Source organism: Corapipo altera, unplaced genomic scaffold (assembly GCF_003945725.1).
Source record: "Corapipo altera isolate COAL_440 unplaced genomic scaffold, ASM394572v1 79, whole genome shotgun sequence".
NCBI lineage: Eukaryota > Metazoa > Chordata > Aves > Passeriformes > Pipridae > Corapipo > Corapipo altera.
Window position 1 is genome coordinate 2,928,093 of NW_020884927.1, and position 18,382 is coordinate 2,946,474.

Sequence of the window (18,382 nt, forward strand, 5' to 3'; positions counted from 1 at the left end):
GAAAGGGGCCGAAGGAGCCGGGCACGGCCCCGCCCCCTCCGCTCACAGCCCCGCCCCCTCCGCTCACTGCCCCGCCCCCTCCTGGCGCGGCCCCGCCCCGTTCCAGCAAGCCCCGCCCTTATTCAGACCCCGCCTCTTCCCCCTCGCCCCGCCCATGCATCAGTAGCTCGGCGCTCGGCGCGGCGGGCGGAGCGCCGAGGCGGTCGATGTGACAGTGGCCCCTCCGCCGCACCGGCCATTTCCCGCCGGCCTGACCCGCAGCCGAGCGCGGTCACCGCTCCGCTCCTGTCTTGTCTTGTCCTGTCCCGTCTGCTTCCCTCCTGTCCCTTCCTCTCCACCCGTCCGGGCCCGCCAGTGCGGGTGACCCGGCCGTTCCCCGCTGCCTCCTCCAAGCATCCCCAGCCCGGCCATGCCGCCCAAATTCAAGCGGCACCTGAACGACGACGAGGTGACGGGCTCGGTGAAGAGCGAGCGGGTGAGTGCCACCCCTGCGCGGTCGCGGCGGGCGGGTGCTGCCCGCGGGGTGCCCGGGCCGGTGCCCCGGTGCGGGTCCCTGGGCCGGGGTCCCTGTGCTGCCGCAGCCCTTCGGGGCCCGGAGCCCGAACCGCTGTGACAGTGGCGTTCAGTCAGTGAGGGGCTGTGCGAGCATCACAGCCGACCTGCGGGTTGTAAAATCAGCCACTTCAGGGGAAAAGGCTGCCCTGAGAACCTGTTGTAGTTCCTTTGCCCCATGTCTATGGCTGTGAGACCCCGCTGTGCTCCGGTCTCCTGCCGCTCTGCAGGGCTTGGCATGGGCATGTCCTGGCTCTTGTGTCTCGCAGCTGGCCAGGGAACTCGTGTGAAGTCGCCCTGTGCTTTACAGCTGAGTTCTTCCCCTGGTGCCAAGGTCCTCGTTTCAGGCAGTGGATACGGGTCACAGTGGTGCAGTTGCCTGTGTTAGACAAAGCGGGTTTAACCTGATGTGTCTGTCCTGGGGTCACACTGTGCTAAAACTCAGTTTAGACCGTGGTCGTAAGTGCTGCTGCAGCTCACAACAGCTGTCAGTGAGACGAGGATCCTGAGTTCCAAGAGCACTTTGCTCATCCTTGTGGGAAGCAATGGCTGGAACTATTGTGTGGTCTCACGGGTTGCTTAAGTTGATTGAGGAAATATGGCAAGGACGGAAATGTAGGGGAGCTTTGAAATAAGATCATCAGGCTTGCAGGTGGGGGCCTGAATTTGTGCACAGGGGAAGCAGCAGCTGTTGGTACCTCAAGGACCACTGCTGTGTCCCTGGGCCCATGCCTTCAGTGTGGCATTTCCCCCTATTGACTATTTTTGACCCTGAGCAGATGTTTCAGGGAGCCCTGAGCTCAATTTGTAAAACCTGTGCTGCCCTGATAGGAGAAACAAATTCTAGTAAATGTCTTTGTCCGAAACTGTCAGGCTTCAGTGGGATTGCTCTTAAAAACCAGCCTTTGGACCACCTAGTGGGATCAGCAAATCTGAGCAGAGCAGAGGAGCTCTCAGACCCCTCTGCTTCCCTGCCCGGGGAGCCCAGTGTGTTTCTTTGTGCTTACACCTGCTCCTATCAGATGGCTGGAGAAACCATGTCCTCCAAAGCCAGCGTGGATCTGACTTCCCACATGGATGGGACGGTGCAGGGTGGCTGTGGGCGACACTGATGTTTTTGCTGGCAGGGCTGGGGACTGTCCCTTGAGCAGAGAGAGCCTTCCTGCAGGCAGAGGATGCTGATTGCATCCTAAGAGCTGGAAATGTGTGTGACATGGTGGTTGCTTATTGTTTTTAATGTGTTTGCAGAGGAACCTGTTGGAGGAAGACTCAGATGAAGAGGAAGACTTTTTCTTGTGAGTTCCTGAACGGCTGCTGTAGGGAATGCAATGTCCTGCCTGCCTGCAGCTCTGGGACTGGGAATCAAAGCCTTTGATTCCTTTGGGATGATCTCCCAGAGCCTTGGCATTGAGTATGAATTAATTCTTAATAGGTGTGGCCTTTTGTAAGGTGGGGTGTCCCACGTATCCTCAGACATGGGAGGGACTCATGGGAGCTATGAAAACAATCCTTCATGCACAAGGCGTTGGTTCTCTCCTGTGTATCTTTTGAGTCTCATTTAAAAACATGTTTTCATTGTATCCTCCATCCTGACTGATCTTTTCTGCCTGCAGGAGGGGGCCTTCTGGACCCAGGTTTGGACCCAGGAATGACAAGATCAGGCAGTAAGTTGTTGTTCCTCAGTGTCACACAGATAGTAATTTATTCTAGTGCTGTGAGCCCCTGCTGCTGTCTTACCAAACTATTTCTGTGTAGTTCTTAGCAGGAATGTTCCTTGTGCCTGCTTTCTTCTAATTGTTATGTCCTACCCTATGTGCCCACAGCTGAAGGAAATGTGAGATTTGATGAAAGGTGTCAAGAAGTTGAGCGCTGACAGAGACAAAAGGATAAGATTATATCACGGTAGTTTAGTGGAGTTTCTGAAGCCCTTGCTGGGTTCTGGTGGTGAGCTGTTCCATGCCTTTGTGAGGCTCTTTTTCTAGAGCCCTGAATTTTAGCCTTCACTAGTACAACTTTTTATTGGTTTGTGGCTTTTTTCCTTCATCCTGTAACATGCTCCTCAACATTTCAGGAAAGCAGTTGGGCAGGAACATATCAGCACTGTGTTTTTTTGGGCAGCAGCTGGTCCTCTGGCCTCTTCCCCAGATAAAAACCAGATAGAGGTGACCTGGAGATGAGCAGTGACTCAGTGGAGTCAAGGCAGCTGGAAAACAGGAAACCATTACAGGAGGAGGACTAGGGCAAGAAGGAAGGAGTGAACATTCTGGATCCTCCTCCCATGGAGTCATTTCATGGATGATGCTTGTTCAGGGCTCCAGTTTTCCCTGCCCTTTCCTGGGAGGGATGTGGTGGTGGTACTTAATTAAAAGTGGGAGGATACTCTCAGCATCCTGGTTTGTGTTGCCCTGTTTCCTTTGCTGGTCTCTGTGGAGCCAGAACAGAGCTCTGTGTGGGGCCTTATGACTGGGCTGTTCAGACTGGGTCTTGTTTGCAGCCTGAGTGTGGCTCTTCATGAGGGATGTTTTCCATGCCAGGAAGATGCCAGTGCAGCTCTGGGATGACTCACTGCCAATGTCAGCATCAGGCAGTGCCTGCCTGTGTGCCTGCTTGCCACGTTACCTGCAGGGGCGAAGGGCACTCGAGATACATGACAGGCAGTGGGAAGGTCACTGTGCCCTGAGTTTTCAGGGGTCTGTCTTCCCTCCTGCATGTGAGGAGACTGTTGGTAGAGGTGATCTGATCCTTGGAATAAGCCAGAGTGGATAAAGCCTGCCTTCTAGGGCACAGCCAGGCTGATTGGGAGTAAATGAAGTAGAGAGGGGATAATGTCTGCCCCTTCATCCTCCTCTGCTGGACAGGAATTGCAGTATCTTCTGCCTTCCCTGTGTGGTGAGGAAAAACAGGAGCTCCTCTCTTGCCACAGTCTTGGCCTGGCAGGCAGGAGTGTGGGCTTAGATAGAGGATGGCACTGCACCTGTGGAGGGGAAGGAAAATGAAAGAGGCTTTCAGCCAGGAACTGGTGGGTCCAGAGGTGTGATGTGACTCATGCCCAACACCCCTGAGATTTGCCCGCTGCCAGAAATTGCTTGGATAGTGGACTTGGAATGGAATATGTCCCTTAGGGTAGCAAGTGGCTACATCTATCCAGTATCTAGAACATCTGTTATAGAACAGTGTTTATTTTCTGCTCTCATCAATGCTGACTGCTTTGTTTAATAAGCACTTGTGCCATGCACTCATCACTTCTTGTCATGGAGCTCATTATTACGTTTCTGATCTTGTGCCGATGAATCGATGCCTGGTCTCTTAGTGAGCCAGTTTGCTCTGGTTTCAACAGAGAAAGGGTTGGGCAGCTGCTGAAAAACTGTAAGCAAAAGACATTTTAAGGAGGAATTTGAGCATTTGGAGAGCTGAGGCATAGCTGGGCAAAGCCAGAGAGGCTGTAGCTGTACAGGGCTGGAGGACTAAGGTGTGAAGACAGGTGTAAAAGGAAACTGGATGGAGGATTGGGGAGAGGAAAACGTGATGGGAGCAAAGGTGTGGAACATGTTGAATGTGAGGGTCAACGCTGGAAATTTTTTCTAGTTGTCCTTGGCAGTAAAGGGTCTTGAGTCAGGGTGGAGTTTGGTGGCAGAGACCCTCAAGGCTGGCTCAGCTTTGGGGAACACTGGAAACTTCGGAGGGGAAAGAGGTGAATCACAGTCGGCAACAGTGGCAGGAGGAAGTGTCAGTCCCCTCCATGCTGTGTTTTGTCCTCATGTGTCTGGAGGCTGCTTGGTTAGGGTGGACTCTCCTCTGGTAACTGAGAGGCCACATGGGGTCCCTTGGGCTCCCTCTGAGACCTCCCATCCCCGGGGTTGGCTGGAACTGAAAGGTGGCTTTTATCCTTTTCCCCAAAGTTAGGAAGAAAAGGTAAGGGAAAGCTGAACTCCTTTCTTTGCCTTTCCTGAATGTGTGTGTGAGAGCTCTTAGTGCCTTTTCAGGGGAAAGTGGTGTGTTCATCTTCCACCTGCATTTCTTTTATTTAGAACAATAGCATCTAATCAGAGGCCATCTTTTCAAAAGCACCACTAAAATCACCCCCTTTTCTGCACTGCTTGACTTGCTTCATTGCTGATGTTTGTGCTCTCTGGAGACTGTACTGTTGGATTCAGGTTCCTGCTGGTGCTGGTGATGAGGCTCAGCACACTGCTGGGGTATCCCAGGAGCCAGGTCTTGGTCCCTGTGATTCCCTCGTTGTTCTGCTGGGGATGACCAGCACCCCTGGCCCCAGGGCTCGGCTTTGGTGGCTCTGTCTTTCTGCAGGCCCTGAGGAAGGGGAGAGTTTGAGGAATGGTTTGAAGGCAAGAGTTGACAGCAGCTTCCCAGGGCCTGGCTGTTCATGGGAGGTGGCTGGTTGTGCAGTGGGCCCCAGCCACAGTGCAGGCTTTCATCTGGAGGTGACACCGAGACCATGTTTACGGGAATCATTGTTGGAAATAATCCTTTCCATGACTGAAAGGCTTCAGGGAAGCACAGACTGCTGTTTTCCTCACAGCTGGGAGGAAGCAGCAACTTAAAGCCAGGGATTTGTGGAATGGTTCAGTGCTGATACACTGTTGCTGAGCTGTGGCTCAGGCAGTTCTGTGCAGTGCTGGCCTCCTGCCTTTGTACCTTCCATCTGCCCTGGCTCTCCATCCTGTTCCCTCTTCCCTGGGTTACTGCCACAACGAGGGGCGTTTGGGAGTCATTTGCACCAAAACACACAGCACTATTAATATGGCTGGGGTGGAAAACAGAAGTGTGTCATGCTGGCTGTAAACAGCCAGCCTGGAGACAAGCAGCAGCCTTGGGCAGCACATCCTGTGGCGTGTGCATGGCCTGTTCGTGGCATCTGGAGAATGCAGTGGCACTGTTGTCAGCCCAACACCCTGACCAGCCCAGGGAGTTTTCAGTACCTAACCAGTATGGCCAAACTGGAAAGGCATATTCCTCCCACTCTGGTACAGCAAAGCACAAGAAAAGAGGAGTCTAAACCAAGCTGAGAACTGTTGGGTCTCCTGTTGCTTTGACAGTGTATGCTTGCTGTCCTTGTTAAAAGCATCATGTTTGTAGTTACTAGTAGGAAGGAGGGTCGTGGGAGACATTTTATGCTTTTGTCTTTCTCCCTTTCCTGGCAGGTATTTATTCCATTTTATTTCTCTTGGAAATCTGCCTGGAGTGAAGCATATGAAGTGTATGTGTCAAAAGCCAGTAGCTCCCCGACAGGAAATACGTTTTGAATTAGAGGATTAATTCCCTCTTGCAAAATAAAGCAAGAAAATATTTTCTTCTTGATTCTTCTCGAGCTTCCAGCCTCAAGCATGCCAAACTAGTGGGAATTTTTGAATTTGTTCTGAAACTGCTGGGCTCATGCATAGGCTGGGCATCTTTCAGCTCCCTCCGGTTTTTGTTTTGTTGTTTTTTCCCAGGGTTCTCTTTTACATCAGATGCCAAAAGGTATTGATTGGGCTGCTCAAATGCATCTGTGTTCCATGGAAGTTCAAGACCTCAACATTTGTGGGAGTTCATAAGCCTTGATTTCTCTGTGCCTCCATTCTCCTCTTGTGAAATGTTTTGTTCTCTTGGGGACAGTTAACAGCCAGCCTGGGGTTTGGGAAGGTAGCAAAGGCTCTTGGTGTTTTACCAGCAGCTCAAGTGAGAAGGGAGGGGATGCTGAGGTGCAGCTTGGGCAGTAAGGGTCTGTGCTCCATAGGTCTCTCCCAAATGCTGGTATGCACCACAGCAGCTTGAAGTCAGGTACCTGCCCGCTTTGCCTCCAACACTTTGGGGTGTCCCAGGACTGCAGCAGCATCTCTCCAGGCTCTGACCTGTGCTGGCAAGGATACAGTGCATTGCTCTGCACTTTCCTGGATGCACCATAACCTCGTGTGCTCCCACTTGTTAGTTGTGCTAAGATAACTTGGTTACAAATCTGTTGTAGGAGGAAATCTCTACTTGCAAGCCAGTAAATGATTTTAGAAACATTTACATACTGCAAATGTAGACTTCTGCCTGTGAAGCCGATGTTTAAGGCGTCAGAGGTTTTGCCAAGTTGGCTCATCTGGGGTAGCAGATGTTTCTGCTTTTCCTCTCTCACCCCAAGCTGGAGCTGCGTTGCTGGCGACTCCAAGCTGGGACTCGTGCCGAGGTAAGGAAACCCCTTTGCAGAACAGGGCTCCTCCTCACCTGCTGCCCCAAGGATGGGCCAGGGGGCTGCGTGGGGTGGACCCTTTGCTCCACAGGGCACTGCCACGTGTTTCCCAGACAGCATCAGGCTGTGCCACTCACCTCATACCTTGTAAAACAAATCGTGGCTCAGAACAGGCTCCTGGGCACGGGGTAGGTTCCTGCTGAGAGGTGTTTAGGGATTATCCTGCCTTTCCCCTCCAGATAAGGAACTCCATCCCTGTGGAAGGCGGGAGCTGCCGCCGCACGGTGTAGGTGGGTTCAAGAGAGATGCTGCTCCCACGGAGTCTGTGATGCAGCACAGGGAAGGCAGGTTCCTTTCTGGTGCTCTCCTAAACAAAGCAAATTTTTGTGTGTGCTGCTGGAGTCCAGCATGTGCCATATGAATCCTGTTGACTCAGAAACTGGCTTCAGTGGCCACAGTGCAGTGGTGCTATAGAGCTCAACCTGAAAGGCTAAGATGGGAAAACCCCATCATATTCAAAAATCTGGAGCTCTTCCTAGAGCTTTCTGGGGAGAAAACAGCCTTTTAATGATTTTTCTTGCCTGCTTTTGGCACAGTAGATAAATGTGAGCAAGGCATGTGCTTTTCCATTGTGACCACTATTGCTTGTTGCAGCTGCTCCTCGTCGGCACAAGTGTGTGCTCAGTAAGAGGCAGGCAGCTGGGAGGGAGGCAGGAGAAATGGGTCAGTGTGAACCTATGCCTCTAATTAATTAATTAGAAGCATGGGGGCTAGGACAGAGCTCTTTTCCTGGTTCTGCAGTGCCCCATTGACTGGCCTTGGGCCAGTTGCTCCCAGGCTGTCTTGGCTGCAGTTTCGCAGGCCATGGGGGAGGATCTGCTGTTCCTGTCATTCCAAGTGCTCTGAGCTGAGGGTAAGGTGGAGAGCTGATGAAGTGGCCCATTTGTGCTGCATATTTAGGTACTGCTGGATGCATTTCAATATGTTTAAAGTGCTTAAATGTTTTTAATCGAGGCAACCTAAGCCATCAAACCTAAGATTACTGCAGAGTGAGTGGCCTGGAGCTATTTCTGTTTTGTTGCCCTGTGTGTAGTGTTGCCTCCAAGATCCTGCTGTTGCCATTGACTTTTTGGGAACAGTATGTCTCAAACAATGTATTGTATCCCCAGGGCCTCAAGGAAATTCTTATTTCTATCTCCAGGAAAATAAAAGTGTGTTAGCTCCAAAATACAAACCAGAATGTAGCAGTATTTTTCCACCAGGAAAATTCTTCTCTCTTGCCAGTGTGTTGGTTTTTTTTTTTCCTGGAGTGAATAAATACATTTTTAATAACCCTCCGGGTGTGATTTAGGCTACTGTTCACGGAAGTGACTACCCACAGAGTTGCATAACCTGTGAGAAGATGAATTATAGCTTAGTTTAGTTCATGTCAGCCATTCCTTTGCTGTCCACTGGATGCCCCTGGCAGAGCAGATTTAATTTAGTAATTCAGTTTCCAGAGAGGAGAGTGCACCTTGATTTGATTTCACCCCAAGTTATCGAGCAAAGGTGTGGTGTGAGGTTCTATGAAATGTAGAAAGATAAGGTGTGGGTTTTATACTTTTTCCCCCTTTGTGAGCTCTTCTGCAGCAGAGCTGCCCACCAACAGCAATTAGTGCCTTTTCATACTGTGTGTTACAGAGGGTTACCCCTTCTGCTGACTTCCCAGTGTTCTCTCTGAGCTCCTTGTGTTCCCTGGCCCTTCCTGAGATTGCTGGAGACTCACCCCATGCCTCTGGCTTCCTCAGCATCCCACTGACCTCTCTCCACTGTTGTGCCCTTTTGTTTTTGTGGGTGAGCTCTGGGCAGCTCTGAGCTGTGATGCTCAGCCTGTGGTGCTCAGTTCTGCCCCTCTGTGCTCTGCCCCAGTGTCCAGAACCAGGTGGATGAGGTCATCGATGTCATGCAGGAGAACATCACAAAGGTGATCGAGAGAGGCGAGCGGCTGGATGACCTGCAGGATAAATCAGGTGCGACCCCAAATGCAGCTCTGCTGGCCTGTTCCCCACCTCTTTGCCTGGTTGCTGGGCCAGGTTACCTGGTTCAGTTCAGAAAGTACCTAATGACAGACTTGGGCTTGTATTGCTGTCCTTCTTGGGAGTGGTGTTTCCCAGCCTTGGGCTGCAGATCAGACTTTCTGCCAACATTCTTTCCACCTTCACCTTCTGCTGCTCTGTGCAGAGGTGTTAGTTTGGGGGCATCTGTGTGCTGTGATCTAGTAGGTCCTTCAAGCAAAGGTAGATTGGTCTGTCTCCTGGCACTGTCCACTGGCTTGCAGAGCAAATTCTGTACGACTTGTCTTGTGTGTGCTCTGGGGAAGGGCGTCACACTGGCACCTGCTGGGGCTTTGATGAATCAAGCTGTGGTTGGGTCTTTTCCCCTAACACCGAGTTTATTGCATAAAACTCAGTGGAGTTAGAAGGAGTGGGTGCTCTGACTGTGTGTGCACCACTGAATCACCTCTTTCCTTTCCTTTACTAGACAGTTTATCAGACAATGCAGCAGCTTTTAGCAAAAGAGCCAAGCACCTCCGGAGACAGATGTGGTGGCGAGACTGTAAGGTGAGCAAGAACGGGAACAGGCAGGGGTGGGCTTGTGGAAGGGTGGTTACCTGCCTGCTCCTGGGAGGGGATGGAGAAGCTCTGCTTTCCAGCTGAAAAGATGCTGGAAGGCAAAGGCGTCCTTTTGGGTCAAAGCAGGTGCCCCTGGCACCCTGTGTAACATGCCTGTGTGCTCCCCTTGCAGATGAAGGCGATCATAGCAATGGTGGTGGTTATTCTCCTGCTCGTGATCATTGGTGAGTAGCTCCAGATCACCCCAGCCATGTCTGGCATTGAAATATTCATGGTGCTCCATGCTGGGACACCATGGTGCTCTTGTCCCTGGGGGAGTGCACCTGAGCCACTCCATCAGGCCCCAGTCTGCCTTAAGCCATCCTAAGTGGTGTCTGTAAGGCCACTCTGTGCCCCTTCTCTGCAAGGCTCAAACCGAGTCCTGCTGACTCTGACCAGACAAAGCCAGCACTGCCCTGCCAACCTTGTATTGATCCAGGGTTGGCACTGACTGATGCCAAGGCTGGTGGGAGGAAATGGAAAAGTTTCAGACCAAAGCAATGTCTTCCAAAGGCATCTCCACATGTATCAGCCATCTTGCAATGAGCCTGCTGTCTACAAACGCTCTTCCCCTAAGCTGCTTAATTTTCATCAAGTAGCTGTTTTGGCTTTGCCATTGGTCCCTTCCCCTGCCCTCTGCCCTTCCTGGAGCTCCCCAGAGCCGAGATGTCACTGGTTTTCCTACCAAACAGCTAATAATGACCAGAGTGTCTTTCTTCCAGCAGAAGTAATTCATCCCTCTGCAGAATGATGTGCTCCAGGGATCCAGGCAGCACAGCATGGCAGCTCAGCCCTTCTGGGCCACTGGGTCTGGAGGGTTTTCCTCCCACTGAAGTGGCCGGGGCAGCTCTGCAACTGTCCATGTTCCTTCAGCAAAGCCCTCACGGCCTGTTGTCCTTGTGACACACAGCCTGCAGCAAGAGAGAGGCAGAGCTGGCAGCAGGGTGGAGAGAGAGAGAGACTGATGGAAAATCCCATCTGGTTTAATTTTGGGAAGCTGGAAGGAGATGAAGGTGGCAGGATATGTTGTCTAGTGTGTGTGCAGGCAGCAGATTGCTTTAGCTTGAGGTTGGGAACACACTTCTGCTTGCAGCTGCTCAGTGTTTGTCTCTACAGAAACAGGGGGGGTGCTCCCTGGCAGGGCCGGGTGTTGCACACGAGGGTTTGTGGTGAGAGCTCGTTCCTTTGTGTTTTCCAGTACCCATAGTCCTGAAGTACCGTTCCTGACGGGGCAGCTGGAGGCTTCGCTGGAGCAGCCTCTGGGATGTCCAAACTGCTGTGTAATTTAAGTGAGATATCTGTATATAGCTTTGAAGCTGTTTTTCTCCCGGGAGCAAGGAGCAGGAGGAGGTGGCAAGAGGCCAGTTCTAACGGAGCGTTTTAGGAACTGCCAAACAGCCCTTTTCCGGTCGAGTACCTGTTCCTCCCGTCAGACTTATTTTTTATAACAGAAGATTCAGATCCCAAATCGCCTGTTTTGGGGAACTCTGGGTCTCTGGTTTGGAGCTGGCTACTTGCCACTACAATCTATCTGTATATATGGTTGAGTTGTAATATTAATAATAATACTGTTCAAGAAGCTCCCTGCTGTGGAAGGCAGAGGGGACTCTGTCCTTTAATCAGAGAAAAAGAGGGGATAAATGTCTGAAGAGAAACATATCAATATATTACAGGAAACTGGCTCTTCTGTGGAGAACTGCAAGGGTGTTGTTTCTCTCGTGTTAAAAAAAAAAAAAAGAAATTCGGTTTTATGATCCAGAAGACTTTCTGGTCCTGCCATGGGAATGCACAAGCTCGGTGTTTTCAGTATTGCTGCTTACAGCTGTGACTAAAGACATTCCAGTAAACCTATTTTTGACTGTACATGTGGAGTTTCTGCACGTCTGATAAAGTTTTGGAGGACATTCAGGGCTCTCCACGGCCGGGAGTCCCTGGGAATGGGCCATTTCTGTGTTTTCTTAACCAAAAGCAAGAAGTGTGTGTAGAGCCCAGAAATAAGCACCATTATGTACAGACACAGCAGGAGAAGAGCAACTCTCCTGAAACCAGTGCACAGGCAATGAGTTACTTCATATTCAGAGCCCTTCCCTTGATGTTGTGGTCCCAGTGCCAGCCCATTTTGCTTCATTGTGATCCAGTGTGATGGGGGTTGTTCTCAGACATGTGCTGGGATGCTTTGGGAGCTGTAGGGGTCCCTGTGCTGGCATAAAAAGGAGCTGAACTCCTCCATTCATGAGTGGGACTGGGGGGTTCTGGCTGTCTCCAGCCTTGGTCTCAGGTGTTGGTGGCATTTCTGTCAGCCCTTTATTTTTGGGACCCTTGTTCTTTCAAGCCCTGAGCCTGTGACTTTAGCTGAGCTAAGATCAAGCTCTCCTGGTTCTCTCTTTGCTCTTTTCTGAGGAAAGAAGAGTTGTCCTGCTTAGCACATGTTTGAAATCATACTGGAGAGGGAAAATGGTGCCCCAGAGAATTCCCAGTGCTGTGTCCCAGCTCCTCTTCTGAACTTGCCCCCGGGACCTTGTACACAGTTTCCACCTGAGTCGTGGTGCTGCCCCATGCAGGGAATGGGATTAAGAGTGAGCACAGCAGGCTGGAGGGCTGGATGTGATTATAAGCTCTGTTTGCCCAGTGGAATATAAACAGGGCTTTTCCCCTCTGTGAGCCCTGATCTCTCCAGGTGGGAACCGGAAAGCCAAGCTGGGTTTTTCCTCCTGAAGTATAGGCTGGTTTTAAGATCATGCACCCAGTGGAAGAGACAAAAATCATCCTGCCTGTGCCTTTGGCTACTCTCTAAGTGCAAGGGATCAAGAACATGGATGAAGAAGGGACTGTGTCTGTCTCCAGGGGGCTGCAGATCTTGCTGAACTGTTGAGTACCACGTCCTGCCAACTGGGAAGTGAGTTAATTTACTCTTGCTGCTGGAGAGTCCTGCCAGTGCCTCTGCCTTTCTCTCTCGGCCTTTGCTGCTGCCCCTGCCACCCACATCAGGACCTCGGTGCCTCAGGAGTGTGTGAGGACTTCAGATCCCTGCTGGCACCAGGTCTGGACAAGAGAAGGGGTTTTGAAGTTCCTTGCTGAAGGCAAAGCATGGCTTTAATACTGGGCTGAGGGCTTTGGAAAGTGGGTGCTGATGGGATGAAGTCTGGACCAAGCCCACTCCAGGCAGCCAAGTGCAGGCAGCAGGCTCTTGCTCGGGGAAAGATGGAATTCCTCGACTCTTTGCTCGAGAGATTTTGCAGCATTCAGCATTCCCAGGAGGCTGGGGTGCAAACTGTTGTACCTGAGATGCAGGGCAGGGAAAGCTGCCACAACCAAGGCCATCATTGCACCTCCTTGAGTTGCCAGAACTGTGTTTTAGGTTCAAGTCACTCCATGCTGGGGTTGTCCTGAGCACAGACCTTCCCAAGGGACCAGCTCTGGCTGAGAGAGGCACCCCCAGCAGCAAACCAATGGTCCTGGTCAGAAGCTTCACAGTAACAGAACTTACTAAACAACTTTTATAGGTTTTCTTTTTTCCCAAGGCTGGAAAGACCATTGGAAATGTCTGGTCTCAGGGTGGTACTGAGAAGTCCTCCTTGTGCTCCTCTGATACTGTCGGTCTTTATATTGCAGCCTGTGCTGTCCCACGCTGGACTGGTGGCAGGGAGAACTGCAGTGAGCAGAGAGAGTTGTTGTTTCCAGCAGTGTCTGCAAGCTTGGGGGTTGGTTTTCACTTGGAAGACGTTATGAAGGAGATTCTACAACAAAAACAACTCCTTCACCCAAGCCTCGGGTCTGTTCTATCCATTCCCTCATAGTGCAGAAGACAGACCGTCAGCTGCTGTTTTCCACGTGATTGCTTTTGTACAGGGAATGGCATCTTCTGGCTGTAGCTGTGCATTCCTCCTCCCGGGCTTGCAGGTGTGACCTGTGTGGTGAGACCCTGGGCTGCCCATGCCTGAGGGCAGGGGGGCTGCAGGGATGTGACACAGGTGGGGAGAGATCTCCTGTCTCTGGCAGCTGGGCAGCCCAGGGGGAAAGAAGTCCCTCCTGTGGAGTCCCCCTGCAAAGCAGGGGCTTTTGGGGGGGCTGGTGGTGAGGAGGGGCCTGAGTAGCACGGTGGGAGAGCTCACAGGACCCAGCTGCTGCTTGCCAGGGCACTGCTCCCCACCAGTGCTGGACTGCACTGACCTGTCCTCTGGGGCTCCATACCGGCCCCACGGACACCTCTTGCCTCCCGAGTCCAGGTGGCCCTGCAGTTACCGGAGATGCAGGGCAGGGAAAGCTGCCTCAACCAAAGCCATCACTGCACTGCCATGAGGTGCCAGTGTCGGGTGTGGTTTGAGGCTCGAGTCACTCCGTACTGAGGTTGTCTTGAGCACAGACCTTCCCAAGGGACCCGCTCTGGCTGTGAGAGGCACCACCAGCAGCAAACGCAACAGCGACGGAACTCGATCGCTCCGACACACGAAACCAGATGTCAGCGCAGAGACGCGCCAGAGGTCGTGGGGGTGAACAGCAGCAGCGCTTGGCGCACAACGCACTGCCCGGTTCCTCCAACAAACATGTGGTTCTACTTCAGGGAAAACAGGCACGGGGATCCTCCGGCCGCGGGTGCCAAACGCCGGGGCTGTAAACAAGGACCAGCGCCGTGAGGGGGAAGGTCGCCATGGCGACCCGCTCCGCCCTCCGCGCGCCTCTCGCGAGACCCTCCGGCCCAGCCCCGGGCCCGCCCTCGGAGGGCTGGCAGTTCCCGCCTCGCACAGGTGAGCGCCGTTCCCATTGGCTGAGCGCTGCGGGGGCGCGAGGCGGACGCCTTTTCCATTGGCTGGGCGCTGAGGGGCGGTGGCGCGGCCGCGGGCGCTGATTGGCGGCCGGGCGCGCGCTGCGGCCGCGCGCGGGGTCAGCATGGCGGCGCCCGCCCGGCGGAGCGTCGTGTTCGTGACCGGCAACGCCAAGAAGCTGGAGGAGGTGCGGGGGCGGCGGGACCGGGGCTGCGGGCAGGTTCACCTCCCTTCTCCCTCGCTGCTCCTTCCCTTCTCCCTCTGCAGGTGACACAGATCCTCGGGGACTCCTCTCCCTACACGTTGGTAGCGAAGAAGATTGACCGTGAGTTGTTGGCGGGGCCGGGCGGGACGCGGCGGTTCGTCTCGTCCCGGCCGTCTCCTCATCACCGATCCCTGTGTCCGCAGTGCCCGAGTACCAGGGGGAGCCAGACGAGATCTCTGTGCAGAAATGTCGTGAAGCCGCCCGGCAGGTCGCTCCTTTGCTCTCTCCCTCTTCCCGGGGGGACCCCAGATAAGGACGCTGGGGCATCCAAACCGACCCCGAGGAAAGCCAAAGGCACATCCAGACTCGCTTGGCCTGGCCTGACCGCACTCCCATCGCCCCGGTTTGGGCCGGGTGCTGGTGAATTCTCCCTGGTGACACGGTGTTTTGGCAGCCCCGCTGCGGCTCCTCTGGTCTCCCGTGTCCCTGGAGCAGCAGGAGGACGTGGCAGCTCCTTCAGTCCAGCCCCTGTGGCTGCAGGACACAACATTTGCTGTCAGCTTGATCTTCCAGAGCTGTCTGTGGGATGGGTGTCTTAAAAGAACCAAATGAGAGCTGGGACTCAAGAGAAATGCAGGCTTGCCTCCAGGATATGGGCTTTCCCTTTCCTTGTCCTGCCATTCCCATCCCTCAGGAGGGTAGGGGGTGTTCACCTCAGATTGTTTTCCTCCATGTGAAACCTTCCCTACTGTTCCTCAGCCACTTTGGGCTGCCTGAGGAGAGCTTGGGTTGGATTGTGTCTGTCTGGTGTGTGTTGCCTTTAAGGTCAAAGTTGCATTTGAGGCCAAGTGGAAATGTGAGGATAGGACAGAGCAAGGAAATAGGTTTGGAAGCAGTGACTTTCCTCTAGGGCTAATGTTTCCTCCTCTTGGGCTTTTGCTCTAGGTTCAGGGACCTGTTATAGTAGAGGACACCTGCTTGTGCTTCAATGCCCTGGGGGGCCTTCCAGGACCCTACATGTAAGTAGGAGGGAAGTTGCTTTCTCTTTTGTGTGCCAGAGTTAGGAGCACAGGCTGGCAGGGTGGGCTCAGTGGAGGATTCTCTGTGTGCCAGGAGCAGTAGGGTCAGGGAGGTGATTCCTGGTCTGTGTCCTGATCTTCATTCTGCACCCCAGGGGCTGGACTTAACTCCTTGAGCCCTGCTGTAAGTCATGGAGGGGGATGAGACAGACAGACCTGGATCATTGGCTCCGGCTCCCAACCTATGGTGCCTACACTGGCAGTGAGCTTGGGAACCTGTCCACACAGTGGGGTCTGTGTAATGAAGGCACCAAGCCTTTCAGCAGGATTCTGGGATGAGTGTCTGTAGGTTCTCATAGGAACTGCTTAAATCCAGCGGATAAAAAAATTATTGCATTACAGTGGAACTTCTGCAATGAAATAACTGGAATTAACTGTTAGTGTGATTAATTCTTCCAAACTATCTCTGCTGTGCTAAGCAGGCATAAAAGCTTTAGGTTACAGGATAGAATCATACAATATCCTGAGTTGGAAGAACCCACAAGGATCCTCGAGTCCAACTCCTGGCCCTGTGCCAGACAACTCCAGGAATCCCACCATGTGTCTGAGAGCCTTGTTCAAACACTTCTTGAACTCTGGCAGGCTTGAGGCTGTGACCAAGTCAGCACTACAGCTGGGTGTAAAATGTGAACAATTTGTGTTGAGAAATGTATTTTGGCATGGCTCAGGAGTGAGCACTGGGTTATTTACATAGACCCCAGGACTACTTTAAATTAAATACTCCACTGCTGTTTTCCCTGTGTCCCATTCACTTTAAGAGCTAAGTCTGCCCTTGCTGGTAAGTAGTCCTGAGGTGATCTGAGCACATTGAAGAGGGATTCAAGGGGCTATGAAAATGTAGGCAAATGTCTCAAAGATACCTGTATTTCTGAGAGATAATAGCAAAAATTAATCTTCCCTCTCTTCTTCCTCTTCAGTAAATGGTTTCTGGAGAAACTCAAGCCAGAAGGTACTGCCCTTGTGTTACTGCTCTGCCTGTAACTTACTCCTTTTCCCCTGAAGTGGATCCCTGTCCATGCTGGGTTCTGCCCAGCCTCCCTGCCCACCACACTGCCTATTTCCTGCCTGTCCAGCTCTGTCTCTTCACATTCTCTCCTTGAGTCCGTTCTATACCCTCCTTCCTGGGATGCTGTTTTCCCCAGCAGCTTTATCCCTGGATTCCCAGATTCCTACCTCTGCAGGCTGGTGGCACGGCTTGTGGGAACTTCTTGGTTGTCATCAGTGTGACCTGACAGACCTGCTGCTCCCTGTGGCTTCAGTGCAAACCTCTCTCCACTAATGCTCCCCTCCCCTCCTTGGTGTGCAGTGACTGCCTTGATCCCACAGTTCAGTGTTAATCCCATTAACATGAGCATTAATCACTCTAATCCAGAGTGGGCTTTGTCCTCTCCGGTGCTGCATTTTGGCTTCCTCTCCCAAAATTGTAGCAGGGCCCTGCAGCTCACACTGTGAGGTCTGAGGCTCTGGCTTCACTCATAGGAGGGATCCCGCCAAGAGCATCCCTGTGCCTGCGCTTTGTCACCTCTTGTAGTTCTTCCTCTCCGCGGTGGCCGGGACTGCGGTGGGGAATGCGGCGCGGAACGCTCCCTCGATCCGTCCCTAGGGGGTGTGTTGCGCTCCGAGGGAGCGGCGGTAACGTCGGGATCTTCTCTTGTCTCTCTCAGGCCTGTACAAGCTGCTGGCTGGGTTTGAAGACAAGTCTGCCTACGCCCTCTGTACCTTCGCCTTCAGCAGTGGGAACCCCGAGGAGCCTGTGAGGCTGTTCAAGGGCCAGACCCATGTAGGTGGTGTGGCTGGGAAAGGGAACATGCTGAGGGAGGAGGGCTGGGATGTGATATGTGACACCACTGGCTCTGCTGAGGACAATTTTAGTGGCCCCTGGGTCACTGAACACCCTCGGAGCTTCTCAGTGTTGGGAACAGGCTGAGGGAGAGAGAGGGTGGTGGTGCTGCAGTCCTGTCCCGAGTAGTATTTGCTGAGCTCTGCATGTTACCTTGGTCTCTTCAGCCCCTCATCTCCCTCTGACAGGGCTGTATTCGAGTGCAGTTGTTAGCTCTGTTATTTGGAGGGGTAAAGGCCCTGCCAACATAGGGCAGTGTGAGTTTGGGGCTGCTGATTTTGTCACACCCCCGAGGGGTGCTGAGAAGGAGCAACAGCACCGTGCAGAGCCTGTGGGGGCTGCAGTGGGGTCTGTGGCTGTGTGCAGCCCCTCAGCCTGTGTTTGAAATGTGGCTGCAAGGGAATTGCTGTGAAACCACGGCTTAAGGGGCCTTTTTTTGCTTTCTCATGGCAGGGGCTGATCGTGGAGCCCAGAGGCCCTCGGGATTTTGGCTGGGATCCCTGCTTTCAGCCAGATGGCTACAACCAGACGTAAGTGGTGTTTACCTACAGCTCTTTATGTAGGGCAAGCCAGGGGCGAGGGTGTCAAGAGGAATTGGCTTGCAAGGAAGGACACCAGGGAGAAAACTCCTCCTGGATCTGAACGTGGTGGGTTACAGGGAACCCCTGGATCAGGATGGGGGTCATTGGCTCTGCCAGAGTGTCACTACAGATGCCTGCTGAGCCAAGCAGGGAGGCAGCGAGCAGGGGGGGAGCTCTTGGTGACCAGGGGACACATCCTGAAGTGTCTCTGCTGCTGAGACTTGTGTTTTCTGTGCCCTGCAGCTACGCTGAGCTGCCCAAGGCAGTGAAGAACTCCATCTCACACCGATACAGAGCACTGAGCGAGCTCTCTGCCTTCTTTCTTCAGAGCAACTCGACAGAGCGCCACTCCAGTCCCAGCTAGTGCCCCGAGCTGCGGGCACCCCGTGTCCACAGATCACAGAATTGTTAGGGCTGGAAGGGACCTCTGGAGATCATCCCCTCCAACCCCCCTGCATGTCCCTGTCACACACAGTCCCGGGAGAGCTTTGTTCTGCTGCGGGCTGCCATTAAAGCTGCTCCTTTAGAATCCATCGGTA

General features: G+C 53.0%; 2 protein-coding genes across 2 annotated transcripts; both read left to right on the top strand.

Moving 5' to 3' along the window:
* The first annotated feature begins 179 nt into the window (after positions 1 to 179).
* VAMP4 (vesicle associated membrane protein 4) lies at positions 180 to 11,238 on the top strand. Its single transcript, XM_027658466.1, has 7 exons — positions 180 to 475; positions 1,801 to 1,847; positions 2,166 to 2,216; positions 8,633 to 8,733; positions 9,245 to 9,324; positions 9,509 to 9,560; positions 10,574 to 11,238. Exons 1-7 carry the CDS (start codon positions 410 to 412, stop codon positions 10,600 to 10,602), a joined length of 426 nt encoding a protein of 141 aa, XP_027514267.1. The 5' UTR covers positions 180 to 409; the 3' UTR covers positions 10,603 to 11,238.
* A 3,009-nt stretch (positions 11,239 to 14,247) lies between these two features.
* ITPA (inosine triphosphatase) lies at positions 14,248 to 18,376 on the top strand. Its single transcript, XM_027658465.1, has 8 exons — positions 14,248 to 14,325; positions 14,406 to 14,463; positions 14,547 to 14,611; positions 15,289 to 15,362; positions 16,340 to 16,371; positions 17,087 to 17,202; positions 17,716 to 17,792; positions 18,087 to 18,376. Exons 1-8 carry the CDS (start codon positions 14,263 to 14,265, stop codon positions 18,205 to 18,207), a joined length of 606 nt encoding a protein of 201 aa, XP_027514266.1. The 5' UTR covers positions 14,248 to 14,262; the 3' UTR covers positions 18,208 to 18,376.
* The last annotated feature ends 6 nt before the right edge of the window (positions 18,377 to 18,382 follow it).